Here is a 17,153-nt window from a genome sequence, read left to right on the forward strand (position 1 = left end):
GAGACTGCATGCACACAAGCATCCCAGTGGCAGCGACAACAGACATGAATTCAGGGTTAGTTTTCCCTTGTCATTTTCTTTGAGCAGAGGCCAAACTCGTTGTTTTTCTTATATGGAAAAAAAGATGATAGGGCCTAGAGAGAAAGTTCAGTTGTTAAGAGCACGTTTTAGTCTTGCAGAGTCCCAGGTTCAAGTCCCAGCCCCACATGGTGGTTCACAACCATCTATAAGTTCACTTCCAGGGGATCCAATGCCCTCTTTTGATCCCTGAGGCCACCAAGCACGCACATGATATACATACATACATGCAGGTAAAACACATAAAATTAATAAGTTTTTGATTTTTGTTTCTAAAAATCAATAGATGGATATGGAACTACTATTTAGAGTATTAAATACTTATGTGATGGATGGGGAAAGCATCTCTTAAAATGTTGATGGTCGCCAGACGGTGGTGGTGCATGCCTTTAATTCCAGCACTCAGGAGACAGAGGCAGGTGGATCTCTGTGAGGGAGAGACGAGCCTGGTCTACAAAGTGAGTTCCAGGACAGCCAGGGAAAACCTGTCTCAAAAACCAAACCAAACCAAACAAACAAAAAATATTGATGGTCAGAGTTTTCCAGAACCTTCTGGGTTCCCACTGGGAACCTGCTGGGCATCCTGACTTGGGGTGCTAGCTAGACGTGTAGCATTTGGGGTGCTAGGTAGACGTGTAGCATTGGTATTTTCCAAAAACCCTTCAGACCCTGAGAGCTCTGGTCCAGCTGGTGTTGATGCGGCTGACCTCAGTGAATCACGCCTGACATGCAGCTCCGTGACTTGTGGTGCCTGCCCTCACCAACGCGTGGTAAAAGTGCTGCGGCAATTCTGGGTGAGCATGTTTGAGTTCTTTCCCAGGTGCTCTTTGAGCACCGTCTCACTGGACTGTTGGTTTGCGAGCCAGGATGAGTCAAGCACAAAGCTAACGGGAAATGTCATGTTCTTTAGCGTTTTCTCTGTATATAAAACATTTCTGTGGAAAACGAGGGCCTGTGTGGGGTTCTCTGCGATTGCTTCTGTACACGTAGCTCTTCTGGGCCTTTCTTCCACTGTCCTTACCTCCTGTTATCTCGCTTCTGAAAGCTTTGTTATACAGCGCAGACAAAAGATTTGTAGAGCACAATAAAGACTGTGAACTCTGGTATATAGCAGCTAGTTTTTTTAGCCAAATGCAATCCCATGAAGGATTTTTTTAAAAAGGCTAGAAAATAGATAGAAATCTAAAGAAATACTTTTTATGAGTTCTCATTGGAAGCACAATACAAATTTCTGTGATACTTTTAATAGAAACTATAAAACTTAGAATTTTTCTACTTTATAATGACAGAATGTGTGAGATCCTCAGAAGTATGGATTTGCATGAACTTATAAATGTACACATTTATTGAATTGTTTAATCTTTGTTACGTTGAATTTCAGTCAACTCTTTAAAAAGTTCAGTTCTTAGAATTTTTTTTTATGGTGAAAAAGTGTATAATTAGAATTAACCGGCTGGGCTCAGTTTAGATGATTCCAATCTTGTTGGCAACATCCAGAGCATCATAATCAGGAGCCAACCGAACATATGCCTTCTTCTTTCCATCGGGCCTTATGAGGGTGTTGACTTTGGCCACATCGATGTCATAGAGTTTCTTCACAGCCTGTTTGATCTGGTGCTTGTTGGCCTTGACGTCCGCAATGAACACAAGTGTGTTGTTGTCTTTATCTTCTTCATGGCTGACTCGGTGGTCAGGGGGAATTTGATGATGGCATAGTGGTCAAGCTTGTTCCTCCTGGGCGCACTCTTCTGGGGGTAGCCGCAGGGTCTTAGGCCGTGGAAAGGTGGGCGATGTGCGGATCTTCTTCTTTTTGTGGCTGTGGGCGCCTTTCAGCACTGCCTTCTTGGCTTTCAAGGCCCTCGCTTTAGCTTCGGCTTTGGGGGGGCGGGAGCTTCCTTCTTTGCTTTCGGTGCCATCTTGACAAAAAGGGTGGCCTACTCCAGTTCTTAGAATTTTAAGAAACTTCTGTGTGATCATTCTTATAAATGAAGCTGTTTTTTAAAAATGGTGTAACAGGTGTTTAGAAATTTTTGCTTTTCTTGGGATCCCAAAATGTGTGATGCAGTATTATCATAATAACAATTAATTTGTATTATCCATGTTCACATGATCTTAGGAGTAAAAATGGAGGCAGCATAGAAAAGTTTAAATTTTTACATCTCTCCATATGAAATTGTCATAAAGTGACAACTTTTGAATTAAGACCCATAATCCGAGTTTGTGAACCCAGAGGTCTCTTAGTGTTTTATGCAAATACTGCTAACATGAGTTTCCTATTGATTTTTCATAAGGGGTTTGCATTTAGAAGTCATAATTATTTGTGGCTTTAGTGAGATTCTTTAATATATTGGAAAATATTTGTATATGTGTGTGTAATACATTTACACGCATGTGCAGGTATAAGTGGAAGGCCACATGTGTGGCAGTCAGAGGAAGACATGGGACATTCTGATGTACCAGTCTCCACTTGGCTTCCTTGAGTCAGGATGTTATTTGGCTTGGAATGGGGCAGGCAGCCAGCAAGCTACAGTGATCCTCCTGTCTCTGCCCTGCATAGCACTGCGGCTACAGGGGGCACATACTCAGCCACACCCAACTTTTACATGTGCTGGGGATTTGACTCAGGACACCATGCTTGAACAGCAAACACTCTGACCCACAGAGTCATCTCCGTAGCCCCTGGAGAGTTTTTAAACCAAGTATTCAGTCAGTGATGATCAATCCCTCTCTTTTTTAAGGTAGTAACTTTTCTTATGGGAACTTCAAAGAAGTAAACTAAATGAACCATTTTGTAATATTGTATATGCGCTAGCTAAATACTTTCTCCTTAAAACATCTCCCTGATTTAAGCTTAGAAAGTGAGATGAAAGTAGCAACATTGTAATATTCTTTTCAGAGGACAGAATATGGGTTGCTTTTAGTTCTTGTCTGTAAAATGGTGAAATAAAGAGATATTCTTGTCTGTGATACTATACTGTCTTGAGACTGATTATAATGGCTTTATGCCAACAATGGACACCTAGTGTTTCCTGCAAGTCAAAGCCGGGAAATTCCTTTGTGATATCTCAGTACAGAGGAAGAAGTCAGACCTAGAAGAAATCTGCAATAGACAAGCACTAAAATAAAGCACAGATGAGAACCTGTGAATGTGGTCTCCGTGAGTCTTGAAGAACGGAGGAGATAAAGAGCTTTTCCGAGGAGACATCCATGCATCGATACAAAGCAATAATAAAGATGCTAAGTTTTAGAATAAATGCTTTTAAAATTCAAAGAGAATATATCTGAGGAAGAGAGCTGAGCCATCTCTGTTGCAGTTAGTTAGAGGTGCCGCAAAGGGCACTTTCTTGTTTGGTTTGCTTTTTCCTGCAGCATTCTCGGTGGCATTTTGGCAGGGACTTCAGGTGCCAGATTATTTGGTTAGATACACAGTAAACATCTGAGAAGTAACTTATTTTTAAGAATCTTGAGTGGGGTTCTAGTGAGTAATTTAATAAAGTACAAGGCACCAGGAAAATGTCAAAACAGGTGACTTTTCTTAATTGAAGTGCTATCTTTTAAGCTAAGAATTTTCTTCTGGGGATTTATTGACGAGCTTGATACTTAGACATAATTGAGGCAAATGGTTTCTTATGCTTCTCAGCTGTCATACATGCAGGTGTATTTGATTTTAAAAGTCTCCTGTAAATAATTACATTTCATAAATGACACTCTGTTAATGGGTCTTCATAATTGCTAAGTTTATTCTTTTTAATGTTTGTGAGTGCATGTATGTATGTTTGCGTATTGCATGTGTGCAGGCATATACATACATTTTTAAGGAAAGGTATTGGGTCCCCTGGAAGTGGAGTTACTGACAGTTGTGAGCTTCCATGTGAGTGTTGGTAACTGAACCTAGATCAAGAGCAACCAGTGCTCTTAACTACAAAGCCATCTCGCCACCCCCACTAATTTGATTTTTTACTTTAAAGGGTTATGTATCGGTGTATTTGTAACATAACTAAATGATTGTTTTTTTCATTGTGCTTTCTGATATTAATTCTCAGTGATGACAACCTCCTGAATATTAAAGCTGTGAACATACAAGATTATGTATATGTGAACATACAAGATTGTGATTATGTGTTCTATCCTGGCAGGCCTGACGTTTGCGTGACTAGGAATATTAAAAGTGTTCATTATGCCTCGTCTGTTTCTACGTCAGGGTCTATTGACTATCCTTTACAGTCTCTGACTGTGGGCTTATTGTCCTCTTTGTTTGTTTGTTTGTTTTTTATTTTGTTTTGTTTTTTAATGTGTGTCTAGTTTTTGTTTGTTTAGGGGTGTTTGCTCTTTCTGGCTATTTTGGTGTGCTTTGGCGCTAAGGGTTGTTTTTTTTTTAGTCAGCACTCTGGCTGGTATGTTTTGGGACTCCACAGCACATTGGCATTGGTTCTCTGCCACTCAGTTATGCCTGGTAAGGATAGACGTTGCATCGGGTGAGTGTTCTTGTGGTTACAATAACATTTTTTATAAAGGTGGCTACAGCTGGGCAGTAGTAGTGCACGCCTTTAATCCCAGCACTTGGGAGACAGAGGAGCAGAGGCAGGCGGATCTGTGTGAGTTTGAGGCCAGTCTGGTCTACTAGAGCTAGTTCCAGGACAGACTCCAAAGCTACAGAGAAACCCTGTCTCCAAAAACCAGAAAAAAAAGGTAGTCACTTTATGAAATTGAGTCTTGTTATTTAGCACTGCTGTTTTTACATATGTTTTAAAGTCTTATTTAAATCTTTCAGTATCTTGATCATTTTGGAGTCTTGAGCTTCTCTTAATTGGTGCATTTCTGAGTACCTTACACTTCTGGTCCATAATGTCAGTGAGATAGCTACACAGCTACTTGTGAAAATGCTGGGTATTTTCCAACTTTAAGTCAGAGCAGGACTTCACCAGTACCCCTGGTACCTTCCCTCCTGAGAGAGCGGCCTTCTGGCTTTGTTAGGGTGGGTGAGACCTCTGGGATGTGGTTCTCACGGTGAGGCCTCTTCTGGCCTTCAGATTTGGTATCAGGGTTACCAAAGTCTTTGCTCTGTCTGAAGCAGAACCCCAGTGTCTCCCACACTGCTTAAACTTGGACATCTGTGTCCTCCTGTCAGCTCTGAAGCAGTGCTTGCTGGTGGCACCTTCATGTTCTCACCTGGCCCCAAGTGTAGAATTTTCTAGAGTCCTGAAGATAGACTTGTGGCTCTTCACTTTCCCCATCACTCCTTTCTCGTGTGCTTTTCTCCTCGGGTTCCAGCTGTGGGCACTGGTGCAGCCTGCACGTGTCAGGACTGCTGAACTTGGATGTCTTCGTCTTTTATTATTCCAGTTCTGTAACATTTTGCAAAACTCCTCAGTGCTTTTCTTTTTAATATTTTTAGGGTTTTTTTTTTCCCTTAGAGGATACTTACCTCTTAAGTCTTTCATCCATTTAAAAATAATTGGAATCACTTTGCAGCCAATTAAGCTGACCAAGTCACTTTCCCCATGAGGGCCTGATGTGCAGGGATTGCAAATTGCAGGCTTCTTGGTAGTATGTGCAGCCTCTTGCCTACTTGGGTTGTCCGAAGGGACCTTGACAATAACTTTCTGGCAGTTATCCAAGTCCCTGATCTCAGTGCGGTCCCCAGTCCAGGCTCCAGGCAGGTGTATGTGGCGCCTTTGGGAAGCCCCAGCACAGTGACTGGGGTTCATATCCGTTCACCCCAAGCTGCAGGATAAGGACACGTGATTGAGGCTCTGCATAAAGCCAGGTTCAGGTTCCCTGGCCACCAGAAGACCCACATCTCAGAGAAGTGGGCTTCACCAAGGTTAGTGTAGAGGAGTTTGAAGCACTGAGAAATAGCTCTTTCTTGAGACTACGAGATCAAATATACCCTAGTCATGGTCCCCTGGACAAGTGGCAGGCCCTGTGTTCCTGAGGGCTTCCACAGTGTATCCTACCAGATCATGTTTAATAATCTCACTTCCAGTACAAAAAATGAAATTACATGTCTATATTAATTTTAGTAGAGTGTTCTTTCTGTGAATTTGAATTTTGCTGTCCAAAAATGCTATTTTTGAGATCTTGTTTAAATTTTTTAATATGATTTTATGAATTTGTCAGTATGAATCTTGAGTTTTTCCTATGTATTTTTTTGATTTTTTTTTTGGTTTGGCATTTTGTTTTTTGATTGATAATGTGAATTGTTCCAACATGTCACTGTGGTACTGAGATAAACACTCCCATGTATTTCTTATGTCTATGTTACAGATGACTTTACTCTCTTCTTCTGGCTTCTGCTAGATCTAAGTTACATTGCTGTCATGTAGAGAGGGTACGGTCTGATCAAGCATCCATGTTCATTTCATTGCATTTCACTCTTGCGTCACTTCAGAGTCTCTCAGACAGTGGCGAGCAGTTATTGGGACAACAGCATCACTTTCTTCTTTTTCGGTTTCTGTGTGAATGATCTCAGTGTTTTACCATCTGTGGTAGTGTACACCCTTACTTGAAACTTGCATTAAGGTACACTAATATTCAAGTTATGTTATACCTGCATAGTAGTAGTTGTTGGAGTGTGTGTGTGTGTGTGTGTGTGTGTGTGTGTGTGTGTGTGTGTTATGTGTTTCAATTTTTTTTTCCCAAGAAAGTTTCTCCTTCTTAGTTTCTGGTTCTTCAGAGCCCCTTCTCTGTTAGACACAAAACATATAATGTGTTTGTAGTTGTCTCTGTAATAAGACGTCAGCCATAAAATCACGAAACTGTTTATATCCAAGTGTCCATTGAGAACACTTTATAGTATGATGAACAGAAATTTGAAATGCTCCTTTTTTCTGCCGTGTGTCATTGACTTTAACTATATGGTCCATTTCATGTAATCACATAGTGACCTCTTGAAGTAAACAGATATTGGTTTGTTTACAGCAAACTAATGGTGGAAATAATGAATAAATAACCCAAAGGTTTATGGCTGATAATACCCAACAGTTAACAGATTTGACCTGTTTTTATCTAAATAGCTAAGGGGAAAACCTTTTAAACGTGCATCAGAAGATGTGCATGAGTGAGGGGGAGGGGGCGCTGTGTCGGAAGGAACCTAGCGTAGAAGAGGCTTCCATTTCTTCTCATGTCCTCCTCAGCCCAGAGAGCAGTGGGGCTGAAGTTGGAGCTGTTTTTAGTGGCTCCGGAAAAAGAAAGCCAGACGTGGAAATAGCAAGCCTTGTTATTGACTCTGTGCGGCCGGCCACTGGGTTGGCCTCGAGTGGGTGGCTTCCTTCCCATCCCATTTAAATTCTAGGTTAGGTCAGTGTGCACCCATGGAGTGATGACTTAAAGGGGACTTTACTGCTTTTCTTTGAAATTAGTACCCGGATGTTGTTTTTATGCTTGGACTCAGTAATGACTGTGTGGCGGCAACAAAGACGTCTTCAAGATACAAGAGGCTGAAAGGTTTTAAGGCTTTTGTATATTTAGCATAAAAGTAAACAGTGACCAACAGTTGTGAAGTTAGGACTGTTCAGGGGACATTAAGGAAATGAGACTTGGAGGGTGATGGTTATGTTTGGGGAAGAAGTGAAGCAGGGTCAAAGAGGTGTGGTCAGGAGACCCAGCTGGAATGGGAAGAAGGCTGTCAGCATCACAGAGGGGCGTGGCACGTAAGTCTGTCTGTACTGTGCTGATCTCAAGGTGACATAGCAATAAATAACTTCAAAGTTGTCAAAATATTAAATTTGTCAGTATAAATCGCTTTCAGTATAAACACGTTCAATATCAAGAATGATAAAACTGTAGCTGGAGAGATGGCCCACCTGGTAGAGGACTTACTGCATAAGCACGGGCCCATCAGGTCCCCAGCACTCTCATGAAAAAGCCAGGGTGGCAGCATCCACCTGTAGCCACAGTGCTGGGCCACTGGAGACAGGAGCCCCTCTCCGTGGGGACCACTGGCCAGCCTGTCGTTTTTATTAGAACTAAAAACAGTTAAGAAACTTATTGTGTGAATTTATACTCAGAGTAACTATTGTACTTATTTACAGTGTTCACAAAGTCAACATATGGATTTTTTAAAGTTTTGTTTTAATAAGTCATGTATATTATTTGTATAGCTTTCAGGAAGATTTAAGATAATCATGAGTTACTTTAAAAAAAAAATACAGCAACTCAGTCTCCTAGGATCCAGCATGTGTGTAGGAGTTTGAGTCCCTCTCCTTCCCAGGACGTCTTTAAAATCCTGTCTACCAGCCAGCTTTTGTCCCCGGGCCTGCCAGCCAGTCACTGCTGTGCTGTCCAGCTCGGGAGTGTAGCCTTTCCCAGAGGAATGCGTAATGCTACCGTGCGGTGTGTGCCCTTTGAATCGGGGACCGTGAGATTCCTTGGTGCCCTGTGGCACTGTTTCCTTTGTCTCTGAGTATAGTGGATTGTGTGTATACCAGAGTTCATCTGTTCTCCTACTGGAGTAAATGCTTCATTTCTGTAAAGCTGGTATTCCATCTTTGGTCCGTTTTAGCAGTCCATGTCTGCCTCCTTCCCCTTCCCTCCTGCCTGCTGCCTGGCCTAAGCTTTGCCACTCAGCTTTATGTAAGAACGGACTTTGTTTCTACTGAGTGTCTGTTTTGCAGACTTCTTCATTATCATAGCTTCGATTGTTCTCTTCGCTCACTGAGCTTAGTGCTCTCTCTTTTCTCCTTTGTCACGGTTGAGGCTTCAGAAGCATGTCTGGAGCTTCCCGAGAGCTGCCAAGCTCCAGTTGCCACCCACCACCTCCCTGCCTGTGTCCCATCAGCTTGGGCATTTGCTCTTGTTTTTATTTGATCAAAAACATTTTCTGATTTTCTTTTCAATTTCTTTTACTTGGTTATCTAGAAATATACTGCTTTATTTTCAAGTATTTGGGGATTTCCGAGATCTCTTTCTTCTGTGTATTTCCACTTCAATCTCATTTTGTCAGAGTGCATCCTTTGTGTGGTTTCAATATTTAATGGGGTAGCATACAGTTAACCCTGGGTAATGCATCGTGTGCTCCAAAACAGTGTTTTCTGGTGCAGTTTCTAAGGTGCCAGAAGAGTTGGTCATGCGTGATCCTGCCATACTTACGCTGTTGCTCCATCAGTTGGTGACAGTGGTGTGTTGACATGCTACTTCATCCCTTCATCTGGAGCTTTTATTAGTTATGTATATACCTGTGATTATTGTCCTGAATTACTGACTATTTTACCATTATGAACTGATTCACTGTCTCTTATGGTAGCACACATCGTCCTGTCTGTTTCTGTGATGGAAAATAACCTTGTTTCGTGTAGTTCTTGTTTGCCTGCTGTGCTCTTTCTGCCTTGAACTTCAAACCTAGTTGTGCCTTTGCCTCCAACTTGTGTTTCTTACAGATATCATAACATTTTTAAAGGTAGTCTAACATCCTTTGCATTTGATTGGGTTATTTAGTCAATTTCCTTTTTTGTTTTTATTTTTTCTAAAGAGGATTTCTCTGCGTAGCCCTGGCTATCCTAGAATTTTCTTTTTAGACAAGGCTAGCCTCAAACTCAGAGATCTACCTGCCTCTGCCTCCCAAGTGCTGGGATTAAAGGTGTGCGCCACCACACCTAGCCCAGTTTACATTTAATATACTTATTTATATGATTGTATTCCCATCCATCATTTTGCCATTTATGGTTTATACAATTCAAATATTTTTGTTTCTTTAAGTTTAATTTTATTTGAGGGCTGGGGCAAGAGAGTGCTGAGACTGGATTCAGCCTGTCAGGTTTGCTCAGCGAGTGCTGTTACCTTCTGAGCCATCTCTCCAACCCTCACTTTGATTTTTTTTTTAAATGTGCAGTTTCAGTTGCTTTGTTGGCTTTTAAGTTTATGGTTTTAGCTGTCTTGATATCATGCACATAAGTCATTGTTTCCAACAGCTGCCTTTTATGATGTATGAGTGTAGGTGTAGATCTCTTTGTATTTCTGGTCTTTATTGAGCTGCTTGGATCTTTAGATTAAAATTTAACCATTATTTTGAAACTTTTCTATCCCCTTTTCCTGATTCTCTTCTTATTGGGGTATCAAGTGTTTTTTTGTAATTTCTTTCTGTCCTGCAGGTATCTGAAGTTCTGTTCATTTCTGTCTTTCTGATCATTTAATTCCCATTATCTGTCTGTCACTGGTTCTTTCATCTGCCTTTTCAGATCTACCATGGAGCTTTTCTCTTGTGCCGTTAACCTCGTTAGTCAGGGCACCTACTCTGTAGAGTTCCAGCCCTCTGGAATGTGAGACCCGCGCAGTGATGGAGCCTATGCTCAAACCTGGATGATGCACCCTGGCGTTAAAAACAATGTGCCTTCTGCTTTAGTTTCCAGGGTGTCAAATGAAGTCAGCTTGATTCGTTTTTAATAAGTCCTATTAATATGTTCTTTCCTAGGAAATCAAATTTTTGGATTTGCATTAATATATCTTAACCAATGATCTAGAGCAGCAGTTTTTGATGCCTTTGGGGGCTGAATATTAGATATCCTGCTTATCACGTATTTACATTATGATTCATAACAGTAGAAGATCACAGTTAAAGAAGTAGCAATGAAATAGTTTCATGGTTGGGGTTAGCACAGGAGGAACCGTATGTATTAAGGATCACAGTGTTAGGAAGGTTGATAACTGGGGTTGATAACTGTTGTTTCCAGACCCAGTCAAGTTTGTCTGCTTTTCTTAAAATGGCTCTGCATTTTTCTTGAAATTCCTTGATAGTTTATCTTTTACAGTGACACACACCCTCATCCTCTCAGCCCAGGCTCCTCTACCTGCTGCTTTCCGTGCACATCCTTGGCACTCCCAAAGAGGACTTCGTGCTCTAAACAGTTTATCGTCTCCACCTGACGTCCCTGCCTGCAGCAGGCGCTTGGCCTTGGCATTCTTTTCTGTTCTGCCATTTGTTTATGCTGGGCATGGGCATACTCTTTAGTTTTTTTCTCTTCTGTGCCCCTCCTCATGCTTCCTACCACACCCCACACCCTGCTGGGATTGCAATATCCTCTTCTTGGCCTTTCCAGGCTCCTTCCCCAGGAACTTTTCCAGAAGCCTGGGCTCTTCGTGTGACTCCCCCTCCTCTGAGCTCTGTCACACCTGGCTTCCTGTATGTACCAGGGCTCCTAGGGCACTACCTGCTGTGCCATCCTCTGGTCACCTGGCCCACGCAGGGGTCCAGGCGCTCCTATAGTCTCTGTGTTGAGTAGGTCAAAAACGTTTTGTTCCTGTTGTTTCTATTTTTCTTTGTTTTTATTCACTTTTAGAATGAGTTCCCCAACTCCCTCATCAGCACACCCCACATAAGTAGTAATTTTGTTTGTGAAACAGAGATGAAGGTGGACTTTATCAGCTATATCACAACTAAGAGGTGAACAAAGAGTTGGAGCTCCATGTGTATCCATTAAATTCAGACGGAACAAAACTCCCATTGGCACAGAATCATGCCTGCCTGTCTTCAGATGAGTGTTTTACTCAGTTTTGCAGAAATTGAACAGTAAATCATGAACATCCTAGGATAAGTTTGCCAGCATTAGGAAAGTGGCTTGAAGTTAACCTATTTTCACCCTACCTTACTTTCATATAAAAAGACTTAGCTGTTTCTAGGGATATTTCAAGGGCCAGAGACATGGCTCAGAAGGCAAATGCTCTTGTAGTCAGGCCTAATGACTGGAGCTGGATGCCCGGAACCTACGTGGTGGCAGAGAGAATCAACTCTCAGAAGTTGCCCTCTGACTTCTGAGCACAAGTATGTATACATACTCTAAAAATGATGATGATGATAATAAGTATAATAAAACATTTTTAAATGTTCCTAGTGGTAATTTTATAGCAAAGACAGAAAGCTTTTTCTGTAAATATGTAGATAATAAATATACTTAAGCTTTGTAGGTCACATATGGTCTCTACCATCTGATCTTCATTTGGATGTTGTGGTTTACTCTGTAAACTATAACTTAGCAGCAGGTGTGTCTTAAGTGTGAGAGTTGTCGTGTGGCTAAGTCCTGGTCAGCAGCAGTAAGAAGAGCACATGTGAAGGTATAAGACTATTGCCTGACAGAAGTGGTGTTGCTGTGTGCCCAGGATGGTGCTGTAACTCCTCACCACGCATCTGTGGAGTGGAAAAAGTAGAACAGTTCGGCTCAGTGCTTAGGGGAGCCATGGGGTGGAGGATGGCATCTAGAGACAGAGTGAATGTCTGTCCCCTGAAGTGGTGATCGCTTCCTGAGAACAACTTAGCTTCTTGTAAAGAATCTATCAGTATTCACCCAGCAGCACGCAATTACCTGGCATATGACAAGAACATGGTTGTACTGACTTTGGAGCAGATTAAAACTGTAGTTGCTTGTTAGGAGGGACTGATGGAGTAAACAGGAGGTAGATTAAGTAAATCTTCAAAGATTCCCTGTTTCTTAGTGCAGGGTATCTTCCATTTAGTTCTGTTCTGTTCTTCGGGGTGCATTCTCTTATAAATCCCCTATTATCTGTAGAAGGTCAGCTATCTAGCTATCAGAAGCAGCCACCTTGGAGTAATCATTCCTTTTTACCTGATCAAAATCTTGCATTCGTCTGCCTGAGACTTCTGGCTCAGGTTCATCACTCTCTGCCTCCCACTTTTTCTCCATTCAGCACTTTTCAGTATTGGCAGGAGCTGGGCAGACGGCTCCCTACGTGCTTGCTATTAAAGCATAAGGACCTGAATTCAGATCCCTATAAAGACCCAGATACCGTGGTGCGCATCCATAGCCGCAGCCGATGAAAGCAGGTGCAGAAGGGAGGAACCTGGGGAAAGCACCGGGTTACTGATGGAGACCAGCGGAAGAAGATGGCTGGTGTGGACTTCTCCACACATGCACACTGAGCAAGCACATCTCTGCACACACATGAGAGAAGGGTTGTTTAGGCCGGCTGGCTTGCAGCCCAGCTCTGGCTCCTGTACTTCTGCGTCGCGTCCGTGGAAACAGCCCTGCGAACTGATTTTACTTACTTGAACTGTAGCAGGATTGACTATTTTTTTATGTTATCTTTTCAGTTCATCCGAATGCGATTTATCTTAATTTTGGTTTTGGTTGTAGAGGTTGGCGATTTGAAGGAGCTGCAGACACTAGACATTTCTACCAATCGTTTGCTAGCTTTGCCCGAGAGGCTTCACCTGTGCCTTTCTCTGCAGTACCTCACTGTGGACCGCAACCGCCTGTGGTGTGTGCCGCGCCATCTCTGCCAGCTGCCCAGCCTCAACGAGCTCTCCATGGCTGGAAACCGTCTTGCATTTTTGCCACTTGGTAAGTGTTGCGGTCATATGACAGAATCGACTTCAATACGTAAAACACAACATGCTTCTTTAACTAGGATGGGTTGGTTTCTTCCTGTGTCTCCTGATGAGTCCTCTAGAAATCCGTTTCTGACATGATTATTACCAGGTGAAGTTATTTTAGTCAGAGATGTTGCTGTTCGTGAACCTTCACCCTCCGTCCTCAGCCTCCCAAGTGCTGGGGCTGCAGGCATGTGCCACCATGCCTAGCTCAGGAATCCCACACTTCCAAAGACAGTGCTGTCCAGAATACGCCTGCTATGAGGTTATCGTGCACAGGGAACTAGTGTGTACGTGACTGTCAGTCTGACAGCCTTGAGCACTGTGAGCAGCTGACAGCTAGAACAGTACACCTGCTGCTTCCTGTTTCCCCTTCTCCTCGGCTGCGCCTGTTAGGCAAGCCCTCTGTCCTCACCATGTAACCCAAATCCCAAATCTGCCTGTTTAGATATTAGCTCCTACCTTGGAAAACTACTTTTGAGTATTGTAAGTACTAAAGCCAGAAAAATCTGACTTCAAAACTTTGAAGACTTTAAAGCTGATTAAATTGCCTACTGTGCTAGAAATGCCACCACGGCTAATAAAAGCCTGTCCTCTGTCGGTTTCTGTAGTCGGCCCTTTTTGACCTGTTACATGTCAGATGCTATAGGTCTTTAATAATATGGTACATTTATTTCACATAGAGGTAAACTAGTTTTTCAACTTCTAAGAAACAAAAGTCAAAAAAAATGAAGCCATGTAGGACCCCAAACTGTTGCAATTTCACTCATAGAAACATCTTATAGTCATGATTTATCTCTGAGGACAATGAAGTAAATAGTTCACCAGCTTCTGAAAGGAAATGTTGGCCAATGTAATTCATTTCTTCAGTTTTCAATTCCAAGTCTCTTCATGAACTCTTTAAAATATTAAAAACACTAAAATCAATTCACATAATAAAAACTGCTAAATTTAAGGAGATCAATTTCCCACACATATATTCCACAATTATAAAATTAACAAATTAACATAAAGCCATTTCAAAACAACCTATATCCTAAGAAATTAGAGCTTTTTGAGTGAAGATATAAATATTTAAAGAGTAAACATACCTGCTGGACTAAAGAGAACGCAGAACAGTTACAGGGCCAGGTACCTCACACAGTAGAGAGGTGGCTGCACCACTTCACAGCGTGTGCCCTGTAGAAATTGCCGAGGTTCACCATCATGTCTGCAGGCCACAGATGACAGTCTCCGTCCCGCACAGTTCATGGGTGAGAATCCTAAAGACGTGTGCAGGTGTAGGTGACTGAAAAGTGAGGAGACACGTTATGTTCACGCTCTTGAACATGTCTCGTGCTCAAGACCCTTCCTACCCCGCAGTAGCCACCAGAACCTTTGGACCAGTTCCTAATGGCTCTCAGTCACGTGACTAGCAGGATGGTGTGGTCAGTGCCGGTGATAGAGGAGGGAAGGCAGGGATGAGAGGGAGGGGGGACAAGAGTAAATCATTTCATCTCTGCGGCATAAAACTCAGCTTGTGAATGTAATGCCAGAGTTGAGGGTAAAACTGCAAATTCTCCTGTAAGCAACCTTGAACTTTTCTTGATTTGACTGTCAGATGTTACCAGAAACAGATGAGCTTGTTCAGTCTGGTGTCACCTCTACAAGTCCCTCTTATCATCATCATCGCCATCAACACTGTCCGTGTAAGGCGTGGTCCCATTAGAAGCTGCATGTGCGAGCGCTGTTGTCTGCACTAATGTAACTGTGCATCAATAGAAAGTGTCAGTTACTGTGCTCTGTCTCCTGAGCCGAGCGTTCTGTTTCATAGCTGAACATGTCCTCTCTAATTGTCATGAAACTTACTGCAAACCCATCGAGAAACTAATGTCACAGACGTAAGAGTAGGCACGGAACCTGCCTAGAATTGCGCTAGTCACAGAGCTGCATCGCCGAGATGGTCCTCCCGTCTTGACACACGCTCTCCGTGTTCCAGAACTGGTCTGTGTGAGAGGGCACCATACTGAAGGTGGCCGTCTCCATGACCAGGTTTCACTCTGCCATTTCAGCCTCATCTGGGCTGTGGCTCCAGTTCTTGGCAGCATCTGCTGCTACAGGCTACGTCCTGTCTTGTTTGTGGTGCTGCCCTTCCTCTCTGTCTCAGCGCTCCCCTTTTCACACAGCCGCACTTGCCTGCAGGTTGCTCCCGCTCTGAGCAGCTCCTCAGTCCTGGGTCCTCACGCCCTCGGTCATTTGCTGCCCATTCCTGTCTGTGTTTCAGTAGTGGCAGCTTTCGGTCATCTGCTGTGGCATCTTACTGTGCCTAATGCTGGCCTTACTCAGAGGGTGAGGCAGTAGGATTTCTGTGAGTTTGAGGCCAATTTAGACCACTGCATAAGATTTTGTGTCCATGATGACGACGATGATGTCAGTATCGATGATGATCTTTTTAAGTGTATACATTTGGAATCTTCTTTGACTCTTTTTTTAAAATTTTTTATGATTTATTTATCTTTATTTTATGTGCATTGGTGTGAAGGTGTCAGATCCCTTGGAACTGGATTGTCAGACAGTTGTGAGCTGCCATGTGGGTGCTAGGAATTGAACCCGGGTCCTCTGGAAGAGCAGTCAGTGCTCTTAACCACTGAGCCATTTCTCCAGCCCCCTTCTTTGACTCTTATGATAAACTATAGCCATCCAATTCTAAGAATGATCTGAGAACATGCAGCTGTTAGTGTTCCCTTTTAGAAATTTAGCAGATGTGAATGCTTCTTTATGGTCATTCAGACAGACAGACAGACACACACACACAGAGTTTCCAGGCAATAAAAAGTGGTGTGTTTCATCATGCTGCTTAGAGCTTGTCCTAGAAGCATAGGTCTTGAGAGATGTGTACTGAGATGTCTCTGTGAGAGAGATAGGGAGCCACTTACTGAATTTACTCTCGTACTGAAGTCCAGCTGGAGGGTTTCTTACGCAGCTGTCATGCGCAGCTCCAGCAGCTGGCTGTACGGATGACATGGATTGTTGCAGCACTGTGGCCCCATTAGCTGTCTTTAGTCACCTGTGATCCTGTCAAAACCACTGGGGCTCGCTGACTGTGTTCTCCTGAGATGAAAAGATGCGTCAGAAGGAAGGATGCTCTATTATTACTGTACACTGACAGCTGAATGGCAGGTGAGCCTACAGACAGACTCTGCACAGTTGTGACTGTCAGCACAGGAGCCTCGTGCTGGGAAAGTTAGCAGCGGTCTCAAAACTTGCATTTTTGCTGTTGACTTGATACAGTGAGGTTGACAGACTAAGTCACAGGATTGTGATTTCACCTCTCAGCTTCTGAGAGTTCAGGGGACGAGAAAAAAAGCTTTCTCCCGGGTGCTCCTTCCTGGCCTGCTTTGCATAATTAGTCAGCCTAATTATTTGGGAATGTCTACTGCTTGTTCCCTGTTGAATAATAGATGCAAGGGGCCGGTTGCTAGGCACAGACTGGCTGTTGGAAAGCGTGTCTTAGCTCTCTGAAAGTGCTGGAGAAGGAAACAAAGGTGAACTACTGTAGCAGGCTAACTTTTTATTAAATGTTTCTATAGAAAACAGTAAGTTAGGGTCAACCAGAAGGCCCAGGTAGTAAAAGTGCTTGCATCCAGCCTGAATCCCTGAGTTTTGTAGTAATAGGAGCGGCGGGGCTGCGTCCCCAGCACCCCGGCCACCTGCTAGCTTATGCCCCGAAATAACAACACACAAATTGTATTCATTTAAACACTGCTTGGCCCTTTAG

The 17,153-nt window shown here is 42.9% G+C and overlaps 1 protein-coding gene and 1 non-coding gene across 3 annotated transcripts in view; both read left to right on the top strand.

Moving 5' to 3' along the window:
• Positions 1–17,153, top strand: part of Lrrc28 (leucine rich repeat containing 28) — a 103,847-nt gene that overhangs the window by 50,617 nt on the left and 36,077 nt on the right. The window contains exon 6 of one of the 2 annotated variants that reach the window (XM_005357774.3): positions 13,161–13,367. The exons of the other annotated variant lie outside the window; for it this stretch is intronic. Coding sequence (XP_005357831.1) covers positions 13,161–13,367 — 207 coding nt within the window. The remainder of the gene's footprint in view (positions 1–13,160; positions 13,368–17,153) is intronic. 2 annotated transcript variants of the gene reach the window in all.
• Positions 5,545–5,679, top strand: LOC113457354. Its single transcript, XR_003377946.1, has one exon. It is a non-coding gene; the product is annotated as a small nucleolar RNA SNORA70 (small nucleolar RNA).

Source organism: Microtus ochrogaster, chromosome 22 (assembly GCF_000317375.1).
Source record: "Microtus ochrogaster isolate Prairie Vole_2 chromosome 22, MicOch1.0, whole genome shotgun sequence".
Classification (NCBI taxonomy): domain Eukaryota; kingdom Metazoa; phylum Chordata; class Mammalia; order Rodentia; family Cricetidae; genus Microtus; species Microtus ochrogaster.